The sequence below is a fragment of the Aptenodytes forsteri genome, unplaced genomic scaffold (genome assembly GCF_000699145.1).
Source record: "Aptenodytes forsteri isolate BGI_AS27 unplaced genomic scaffold, ASM69914v1 Scaffold324, whole genome shotgun sequence".
Taxonomy (NCBI): domain Eukaryota; kingdom Metazoa; phylum Chordata; class Aves; order Sphenisciformes; family Spheniscidae; genus Aptenodytes; species Aptenodytes forsteri.
Window position 1 is genome coordinate 1,821,846 of NW_008795485.1, and position 11,129 is coordinate 1,832,974.

Genomic DNA, 11,129 nt, shown 5'->3' on the forward strand with positions numbered 1-11,129 from the left:
TTCCTGTCAAGCCTAAGAACCAAAAGCAAAGATTTATCGATAGGTACCTTGACTCTGGCTTGCATTTTAATTATTTCGCCGTCAGCCTGTGCCGAGAATAAACTCGGTGGCTAGTGTGTTATCCTCGCTTCATCTCTCCAGATGAATGCACCGGGAGAGACGAGGTTTTATGGAGTCCCTAACAGGGACCCTCTCCCTTTCCTGCGTCCTTTCTTCCCTGCTCATCCGCACGGATCAGCAGAGCAGCCGCTCGGCGCTGAAATACCGATGCCGGTCTGCACGTGAGGCTGGGAGGGAAGGATGCGGGGAATGAGTCCTGTGCATCCCCATCTCTTGGTGCCTTAGTTTCCTTTCATGCAGGAGCTCTGTCTTGGCCTCTCCCAACCCGCTGAGTTTGCGGGGAGGGCAAGCGCTTGTCCTGCCGTGGCCACCTCCACTCCGCCGGGGCGGGAGGCAGAAAGCAGGGCTCGGCGAGGTGCCGGAGCTGAAATTGCTTTTTGGAGGGCTCAATTTCACGCTGGGAGCCAAGCCGCGGCGCCGCGAGGAATTGAGAAGCCACGCTTGTCAGGGAGGAGATGCGATGAACTTTGGAGTTTGCTTGTTTATTTTCCGTATATATTTGTGTGTGTGGGTGTGTATAAATATTATTTGCGTGCGCCAGACGACACTGGTGTCTTGCTTAATGCGGGTGCAACGTTTGACCTGGCACTTTCTGGTGGAAGCAATGCATATTTATTAGCGAGGCAACGGGTGGGAATGAATCCCTCGCTCGCTCGGTGTGGCAGATGCTATCTTAGCAAAGCGGGGGCTATTTTTAAAATAAACAAAAGCAAAAGCAGCTCGGCCGTGACCGCATCTCCCCTGCTAACTTCGTGTCTTGGCCCCCAACCCGCTGAGTTTGCGGGGAGGGCAAGCGCTTGTCCTGCCGTGGCCACCTCCACTCCGCCGGGGCGGGAGGCAGAAAGCAGGGCTCGGCGAGGTGCCGGAGCTGAAATTGCTTTTTGGAGGGCTCAATTTCACGCTGGGAGCCAAGCTGCGGCGCCGCGAGGAATTGAGAAGCCACGCTTGTCAGGGAGGAGATGCGATGAACTTTGGAGTTTGCTTGTTTATTTTCCGTATATATTTGTGTGTGTGGGTGTGTATAAATATTATTTGCGTGCGCCAGACGACACTGGTGTCTTGCTTAATGCGGGTGCAACGTTTGACCTGGCACTTTCTGGTGGAAGCAATGCATATTTATTAGCGAGGCAACGGGTGGGAATGAATCCCTCGCTCGCTCGGTGTGGCAGATGCTATCTTAGCAAAGCGGGGGCTATTTTTAAAATAAACAAAAGCAAAAGCAGCTCGGCCGTGACCGCATCTCCCCTGCTAACTTCGTTACGGAGCCACCTTCTCCCAGGGCAGGAGGGGGGACCGGCCGCCGAGGAGATGCTCTCGGGAAGCTCCCGGCTGTGCAGGGACTGGCTCTGTGAGCTCCTGGCCCCCCAGGTGCAGGAGCTCGTCCCCTGCCTCAGTTTCCCCGTTGGTAGCAGTAACGTGTAGAAGTGACGTAAGTCTTAGCCCGCAGCCTGGCAGGGGAGTGCGAAAGCCTCCCTTCATTAATAAGCACAAAGCGCTTTGGTATTTTTAGATGGAAGTGCCACGTATTGATATAATATTACTGTACCTCGTTTGACTTCTTTTTCGATTGCAAGCCCCCTCTTGATCCCGTTACCTGCAGTAACAGTTATCTGGCTATTTTTTATCATCTGAATATTTCAATTAAATTACTTTAAGGGAAAAAAAAAAGCCTACGCTGAAGTTGGAAATGATCACTGTATCACTCCAACTTCCCTCCATTCCCAGAAGGTTAATTGAAAGGCAGCCATCTTGGTGACGTTTAGACAAATGAGGATAATTATGTGTTCTCCAGCTCTTTGAGAGGTTAATTGCTTAGATGTACGAAGACTTGAAGAACAAAGAAGGAATAAATCAGAAGCAGGACTATGATCTGATAATGTAATTTGGTATATTCACGTACAACTCAAACAAACAAACCCCCTAATTGCGCGAAGTCGTTTGGCCGCATGGACGCCCTGTGGGGTTGCTGGGATCAGGCACCCGGCGCCGGCCAGTTTCGTGCGGACCCGGCCCTCGACGATGCTGGGAGAGGGGGTACCGGTGGGAGAAGGAGAGGTCTTCAGCTGGCCCCTGCACAGGGGTGGCTGTTGTCATCTTGCGCTGGTGATGACTTCTTCATCTGGCGGCACCATGGGGCTGTCATCTGGCTCCTTAGTACCCGTTGCGTGAAGCATCCAGCCCTCATCCCAAGGGTGAAACGGCAGGTGGAAAGCGGAGGGGTCAGCAGAGGCGCAGGAGCGGTGAGGATTTCCTCTGGTGGGTTATTTTATTTTGCCTAATTGCTGGTGAAATTTCTGCAAATTGGCAATTATATTCTTGGGCTGATGGCTTACCCAGGTCATTTACAGATCATGCATTTGGCAGGAGCGCTTCACGGCGGTCGCCATGAAATATGGCTTCACCCTCCATCGGCAGAATTTCCCTTCTTTTAGAGGTTTTTAGTTCTGCCTGCAGGGATTTCGCACCCCAAATCTTGCGGCAACACCATCCTGAAGGAAGCTGATTTTTTTTCCTTTTAATTCCCCCCGGTGATTGGGGTGTGAGGGTGCTTGTCTCCGGGCGAGTTGTCTGGGATTTGGTTTGTCCGTCTGGTGGCCCCTCTGTCCTGCTGGGATGGGGTACACGAGGCACTGGGAGCGATGTCCAGGTGCGAGGGGTGCAGATGGAGGGAGTTGATTTTCCCCTCGCCCATCCCTGCACGTCTGCCTGCCGGCACCACAGCGAGGGGTGCAGCGTGGAGCTGAGTGCCTAGAAAGTCTGGGCTTTTATCGAAGGCTCGGGACTGTGCAAAACGCCAAGCTTTCCAGCCGGGATCAAATACCGCTTCATTTTTCAGCCGTGAGGGTCAGGAAAATGATGCTTTTCTTTCTCCACTGAGAGCTTGGGGGTGAAACATCTTCATCTGGAATCTCCTTTCCCCCTCTGCTCTGTCTCCGGGGAAGTTTGAATTGATTTCAAATGAGAAAATGCCTCCCCACCCCTAACGTGCGAGGAGCCTCAGCCTCTGAAAAACCGGTGAGTGGTTTTTCTGCCTATCTGTCAGGCCCGTCTGAAATTGCAGTTTAATTCTCTGTATTTGCTCTTGTATTGTGCATTAAGATACAGCGAGTTTATCCAGCAGTCCAGCTTTTTTGAAGATAATTACTACAGAACTCAACCTGATGTAAAATAATCCTCCCGGGCAAGCAGCCAAGAGCCTGAGACTTATCCTCCAAAGACTGAAACCTCTCCATTACCCTTAAGAGCCGCAGAGATAGGAGCAGGCGTCTCATGACAAATATATTTTTGGTGGTAATTAATGGGGGGCCGGGAGAAGAGGTTTGCTTCCCCCCGACTCATATTGGGGAGGGTGGTGCAGCCGGACAGACCGACCGAGAGCGTGAAGACCACGTGCAATGGAGACCTGGCTGGGTTTCCATCCAACGCGCCCTACGTGCCATCATTTCCCCGAGGGACCTGTTTCAGGCTTGTTACCCTCATGCCCTTCTGCCATCCCCCTCGCTGCGTTGTCCTGCGCTGGGGCTGCTTCAGACCAATTTTCCCTCCTTGCAAGCCAGGGACGGATCGGTTTGCTCCGGTTGTACAGAAGCTCCTTTTGTCACAGGTGCACCCTGGCCCCTGTTTTAATCAGGCTGCCAACATCCTTTCTTCTTTTGCGACTGCGGGATGCTGCCGGAGCTGTGGCCACTCTCTCCCGGGTTGAAAGAGGGCCCCCTTCCCCGGCCGAGACGGAGACGGTCGTTAGTCCCATCAGGATGGCTGAATCATAGCGGTCGGAGCCTCGTATTGCCACACATTAATTACTGGTACTTAACTACATGGCTAACTGTGACAGCAAAACAGTTATTTCTGTCTCTCCCTGCCTGGGAAGGTGGATGAAAAAACATAGAAAAAAGCAATAGGAAGGGAAAAACCTAACCCCAAAACCCCACCGCAGGTGTAGAGGGCTCCAGGTTCTCGACTGTTTGGGTCTGCTAGCACCACCAGCAGTAAGCTCCGCGTTTCTTCTCCTCCTTTTGATTGAAGAACACTAGAAATCAGCCGGGGCGCAGGTGCTGCATTGTGTTAGATTAGCGCTGATTGAATTCGTACACGGGCGCTGATTGAGGCGCAGGGCTCTGCCGACTCCGGCGTGCCACAAGCAGGGGGGTTTGCCGGATCGTGTCCCTTAATCAGCACCCTTGAATTGTGGCAATGGTGTTGGCGGGCGTCTCTTGTTGGTGTCTCTTTTCTTCCCCGCTGGGACGTAAGGCAGAGCCCCGGTGTAGGGTACAGGGGAATTTGGCTTCCCTGATGAGAAGACAGCTCTCTGCCGATGTTTCCTAGCACGGGTAGTGATGCCTTGATGGTAAATGCTGGTGGACGTTGGTCATCTCTTTGGAGAGGAGCTGGAAAGATGTCCCAGCCTTCTTCAAACCACAGGATGGCCCGGTGGCCACGAGCAGGTTGGAAATAAGTGCCCGGCTGTGTCAGGGACCTGACTTTGGGGAGAGAGTGCAATCACTTAGGTACCATTTTGGGCAAGGAAAGAAGCCTCGCTGCACTTCTTCCGATGTCTGCGGTTTTCCTGGACTGGCTGCCCCTGCTCGGTGCCTTCATTTTCATCTCTCTTTGGGAGATCAGGTGTGGCCGCCAGCATGAACGGACTCTGATGTTAGCATTTAAGTGCCACCTGCTCTATAAACATCCCCATTGATTTGCTCTATTCAAAGGCCTTCCGCTTTATTTCTTTTGCTGCCGCCTCATATTTCCTTATGAAGATTTCTCTTAAGCTAATAACAGCTGTTGGCCATTGGGGCTTAGGCAGATGCCTTCTGACCTTCCCCGCTGCGCTGTGGGAGCATCCCGACGCGTGGACGCAGCCGGACCGCAGCTGCGGAGCGAATTGGGGGCTGCTAGGCTGTTTGCAAACCCAGTACAGTCCTGAGGGCAGAGAGCGCTGCTGTTATTTTCTGATCGGCAATGCATTTCAGAGCAGATTGCAATGGCTGTGACTCGCGTGGGGCAGGGAGAGCAACCAGGAGCTTTGTGCAGGGCAGGGACATGATGGCTCCCTGCAGGAAAGGGCTCAGGTAGAGCCCCGATCCAGAGCTCGCTGAAGGCAGTGCCGACCTTCCCGGGGGCTGCAGAGGGTTTCTGAGCAGACCCTGAGTCATCAGGATACAGATGTGTTGTCGTGTCAGAAACAAGGGACTCATGGTGAGAGCCGGGAGCGGAGCATGCCCGAGCACCCGACCCCATCACGGCACCCTTCCCCTTGCCGATGATGTTGTCAGGGCGGCGTGTGTCCCCCCCCGTAAGCTGGAAGTAAAAGCAATGAGGAGTGAACAAAGCCTAGCTCGCTTTAACAGAGCCGACTGCGGTTTCTGGATTTGCTCGATGTGGAGCATTAATTCAGAAAATCCCGTGAACGGCTTTGGGAAGAAGATGTGGTCACTTAGCGGCAGCGGGGGCACCGTGCAGCCACTTGCCTCGCTGTTTGTCCCTTCCCCGTGCAAACCAGGACCTGTTTCTAAGCCACCCGCAGCTCAGCTCTGCCTGCGTCAGCGTTGGCATCGTGCCGTGCTGCCCATGGCAGTATCTGGGTCTGTGGTTGCCTTCGAGACCAAAGGTGGGCGCAGACCCCCTCCCCAAGCCGACGTCAGCTTGAGCTTGGCACCGACTCGGTGTTGGGCTCAAACTTTGCATCCCCGGGGTTGTCGCAGAGGCCACGCAAAGCCCTGCGGATGCTGGGTGCAAACCAGCTGGTGGTGTTCTGTGCGGCTCGGCCCCCTCAGGGGCTGTACGGCGAGCGTTAAGTCTTGACTTCTGATGCCTCGTACAGACAGCTCCCGCCCTCCTCATCATCTTGTTATTATTCTAATGTCTGGGAGCTGCAGTCATGGACCAAAACACCATTAAACTATCTGAAATGGAGCAACTCGACAGCCCCTGCCCTCACAGGCTTATTATCTTTGCAGATGGATATTTTATATTTAGCAACCTCTAATGTATCAATTTGGGCTTTGATTTTTCACAGGGAGCAGCTTCTATTCTGGTGCTCGGTAGTGGGTGCGCAGACTTCCACCGCAGGGGAACCGGCGGGGAGAAACCCTCCCTGACAAGCCCCGAACCTCTGGGGAGGGCAGGAGGGTCCCGTAGCCCTCAGAGGGCTCTGGGGAGGGGGTGGTTGGTGGGGAAGGGTTTGCCAGTGGTCCGGAGCTTGTTTGAACAGCACTGGGAGCGCTTGGGGAATCCAAGCGGCGCGGTAGCGGTGGGCCAGGCAATTAATTAAGCTTGCAAGAGAGCAAGTGGCGCGTGGCTTTGTGGGAGGCATTTGGGGTGACTGGTGTGTGGTGCGGAGGGAGGGAGCTTATGGGGAAAAGGAGAACAGTTTAGGCTGGCCGAGCTCCCTGCGCATCCCACGCTCTTTGTTTTCCCATGGGGGCCACGGGTGCAGCGACGGGTCGGGACTTGCCGAGCGGGTGGCGAGGGCTGGACAGGAGGTGGTTGTGCTGGGCGATGCCGAACGGCACATCCCGGGTCCCCTTCTGTCCTCGGGGCGCTGGGATGGCATGGGGATGCTGTGGGGGTCGCACATCCCACATCCAGGTGCCAGGATGGATGGGAGAGGTGGGAGAAGGGGTACCGCGGGTGCCTCAGAGAGGAGACAGGGTGCCAGCAGAAGGGATCGGGAATGAAGACAAAGTGCCTCCTGCCCTCCACACTGAGAATAAATATCAGGGATGACAGTGATGGAAACCCAGGCGGCGCAGTCCTGCCCTCGGGGAGCTATTGTGCGAGACCTGCCGTCACACGCTGCAGATGCCATTGTACCCGCGGCTAATTTGACGGTTTACATTGTTGGGAGAGGATTAGAGGAGCCGCCGCGTTTTGATGGTCTGCTTCTAATTTGCATCTTTAACGAAGCGGGAGCCATGCCAGGTTCTGTTCTTTTGTGTTTACTTCTGAGGAAGTGTGTTTATTTCCGATGATTACAAATAAATCTCCTCTGCCTTTGCTCCAGCCGCCCGGAATAAAAGGCGTTCGGAGCCCGTTAACTCTGTAGCTGGGGCGAGTACCGGAAGCAAAGGAGAAATCCCATTAGGAGTCCCCGGCAAATGTAATTAACAATTTCTTCTCAGACAAGGGTGCCGGGGTGTTTGTTCTGCCCCTGTGACAGGTATTTTTGGTTGGAAACTTCCCAGGGTGAAGCACCACCCTCTCGCTGTCGAGGGGCTTCGCTCCCGATCCAGGTGAGATTCAGATCCAGAGCTATCTCACCTAATCTCACCTATCCAGGTGAGATTCTGATCCAGAGCTATTTTAGCCGCTGAAAACTGGGTCAGCCAGCCAGTTTGCGACTGGTTTCAGCATCTCCATTTGTCATTTTGACGAGGCACGTTGCCTACAGGAGAGAAAAGCAGTTTGGGGTTGAAAGTATTTAAAAGTAGAGCATTGTCGGTTTGCATAATGGAACGGGAGGGTTTTGGGTTGATCCAAAGACGAGCATCTCCCCCGAGCCTCTCGGCTCGGCCAGGAACAGCGGTCCCAGGTCTGCGGGTGCGAACCGGTCACCGGACTGCTTGGGATGCGCATCAACGTTTTGGGGTCCCAAGCATCCCATCCCTTGGGATACTTTGCACCCACGGAGAGGGGTTTGCAAGACTTGCTTTATTCCTCCAACTCTTCCCGTGCCATTTATCCCTCCAAACTAGTGCCAGAAAACTTGTGCCGACCCTGGACACGGTATTTCCCTCACCACGGGGCAGGTGTCGAGGGCAGCCCCAGCCTCACGCTGCATGTGCAGCCCCAGGCTTGGCCCTCGTGCTCAGCTGAGTCAGCAGTGCAGGAAAGGTCTGCGACATGGACCGGGAAAGGCGGGGGATGAAGGCGGCGGGTGTTATCTCGCGTCCTGCGTGTAGGAGAAGCGCTGTCAGTGTCATTGATGGGGCCAGGCAGGAGCCTGCCGTCGCAGCGACGTGGGGGTCTCTCCTAATAGGTCCGGGAGGAGGGAGACGGTCACTTTGTGCCGTGAAACACAAAGAGCACGTCAGTGGAGTTATCTGTATTGTTGACACTAAGTGAAATAATTCCTCGGCAAACTCCAAAATTAGCATTTATGGATGAGGAATGGGGGCAATTAGAGGGGAAGCGGCACAGCGCCGGTGCCCCCAGCTCCCTCCCTCATGCATCTTCTGGCGCTGCCGCATTCGGGTTCATCGCCCGAGAGGCCATGTGCATCAGTGTGAGCGTTGCGGGGGCCGGAGCTCGGGCAAAGCCCAGCATCCAAAGCTCCCTGGCAAGCCGCTCTGGCGGAGAGCAGTCGTGGTGGGAGGCAGCCGAAGGGCTGCAGATGGTGAAAAGTCTCTGCTCGAAGGCAGTGAGGGAAGTGAGATGCAGAGATGGAGGAACAGATGGGACAGGTCGCGTTGCACGAAGAAGGGCTGCGTGGGGGAGCCGGGACGAGGCGGGTGCCGGGGGCTGTGGTTTGGGCTGACAAAATCAGTCCCGAGATATTCCCCCCGCCTTGCTGATGGGGGGTTCTCCAGGTGAACCGCGGAGCCAGGATGGGTTTATTTCCCTCCCGTCTGACATGCGTTTTATTGTCTTTTGTCCCTTCCGGACTCATAAGGCAGGGTTTCTTCTGGAGATGGATAGGGCGCCTTCAGGAGACTGTTAATGGGGGTTTGTCTTTGTTCTTAATTAGATCCCTTCAAGGGAAAAACCTCCTGGCCTACTTTATTATGCAGCTTTGTCAGAGCTTGTCTGCTTTATCTAAACACTTTGCGGAAGTCTCTTTACCTGTTTGCTTACTGGAGACATTATCATAATCCTGGTCAATTGGAAATAGGTAGCAAAGACGGCTCGGCAGACGAGGGAGCGCTGGCGGCTTAGCGGCTAACAGAGATCGCTTTCCAAGCCAGGTAAAGAAACTCGCAGTGGGAAGGTGAGGTCGGGCGAGAATGTGCCTCTGGAAATGCTGTGCTCTCCGTGGCAGCTGACGGACGGTGGCTTTTCTGCTGGTCGTTGCTCTGACACATTGCTAGGAGGTGCAGGAGGGCTGGTTTTTTGAAGGAGGGCAGTTTGTCTGGTCCCTCCCCACCTGCAGCTGCATGGCACAGCCCGGGCTCCGGTGGAGAGGAGCACGATGCTAAGCAAGCAGAGCCGAAGGGACTTGGTCCCAAATTAGCTATTCAACGGCAGGGATTGAAGAGTGAGCTCGAGGGATGGGGAGAAGGAGCCTTTGCCTCCTTGCTCTTGGCATGAGTTTGTTAGATGAAGGAGTCTCCAAGTTGCTCCTGTCCATTTGCTCTGAGTGGTTTCGAGGGTGGTACCGGTCACCAGGTGCTACGGGCAAGGGAGGGGGATGCTGTCCTTGCCCTTCCTTGCGTGAGCATGTCCGCCCATGTTATGGGCATCCCTGTGCACTTGTGCAGGTGTGGCTCTGAGCCATAAACGTGAGCTGTAAGTGCAGAACGAGCGACCCTGGTTCTCAGGGGTCCCGGACCGGCCCCAAATCTCCCCGGGAAGCACACCCGGCACACGCCAGCCAAAGCCGGGCAGTGGCGGTCGAACGTGCCCGGTGACGGCACAAGCTCCTTATCCCTGTCACTTCAAACCCTAGTCCTTGTGCTTCACCCCTAATGAGGGGACCCGAGAGTACCTCGCAGGGCTGTAGTCTGGATATTTATATGAGCGCAGACATGCAAGTTGTCTGTTTTACATATTGCTGCCCTGATTTTCCAGTGCACGCAATGAATAATTTACAGAAGCCGTGTGTAAGTATCTCTTTATTATTCATTATAAAGAAGTGAGACAGCAGTAATAGTCCACTAGACTGGAATCCCCCAGGGCCAAACTTAACTCGGCTGCGCTTAGCTCTCCCCCAGTTAATTTGAACAAAGGAGGGCTCGGCTTCCCGACAAGGACGATGCCGGCTGCCGGCACGAGGCCGCGTCAGTCCCGCGGGCCAGGCCCGGCACCACTGCGGGCACTGGGGCGCGTCCGACACCTGGGCGCGCTCCCGGCATGCTGGCAGTGCTGCGGCGGGCACGGAGGGCCATCCATCTTTCCCGTACGCGATGTGGCTGGCAGAGACGTACAGCTCCTGCAAGGGGAAAATTACTTGTTTGCAGGAGGATATATGGCTCGTTCCTCTGAACCGAGCACCCGGGGGGACCCTCAAACATGCTAAGCATCGCCCCTTCCCTCCACCCGATTAATAATCTCGATCGAGGTGACGCTCTGCAATCCCAGCAAGGGAGGCATATAACACCCCCAAAGCCTCTGCAGGAGAGGCGCCACGGCGGGGACGAGGACAGGGACAGCCCGACAGCCCGTCTCTGAATTTGCAGGCATGCAGAGAGGGACTTACATGAGTTTCTTGATTGACTGTAGGCACCTTTCCCCTAAGATCTCGGCTGCACAAAGCTGCGGCAGCGCTGCCGCCGGCGGCACAAGCTTGCACTTAGGTTCGCTTTCCTGGTTTGCTTTCACACCGAGAGAAAGCTCCCCTACCGCGGTCCTTGGGTGGGAAAGGTAAAGCTCCCGAGAAATGCTGGGCTCTTAATTTAGCCAAATGCTTGTCGGTTTTGCTGCGGGTGCCGCGGCGGCAGCAGGGAAGGCCACAAGTAAATAGATCAAGAAAAAATCTATCAAACGGAATGAAAAAGCTGTTTTCTCCAGGAACATTTGAATTCCCTTCCCCCCCGCCCCTCTGTTCTTTGCCACGCGTAAGTCAGCGCCGCAGGCCGGAGCTGCCGAGCCATCCCATGTCTTGGAGCAAGGAAGGTGGGAGCCAGGCAGGAGATAAATAATGGAAGTGACCGCATTGTGTTTTCAAGGCACTTGTAGGATTTACAGCTGCTTATCCAAATGTTCCCCTCTCTTCCCCGTGTGCTGGCTTCGCTGTCTCCGGCTGTTTCTCTTCTTCCCTTCTCCCCACGTGTGTGTCGCGGCCCTTCTCCCCTGGCAGTGGGTGTGTATATCACCCCGGGGATGGCTCGAGGGCCGTGCCGACAAGCCAA

The 11,129-nt window shown here is 54.9% G+C and overlaps 1 protein-coding gene across 1 annotated transcript in view; it reads left to right on the forward strand.

Moving 5' to 3' along the window:
* Positions 1-1,771: 1,771 nt before the first annotated feature.
* The window catches only part of LOC103900602 (opioid-binding protein/cell adhesion molecule homolog), a gene marked incomplete at its 5' end in the record, with an annotated part of 29,126 nt that continues 19,768 nt past the window's right edge, over positions 1,772-11,129 (forward strand). The window contains one exon of the mRNA XM_019472600.1: positions 1,772-1,800. Coding sequence (XP_019328145.1) covers positions 1,772-1,800 — 29 coding nt within the window. The remainder of the gene's footprint in view (positions 1,801-11,129) is intronic.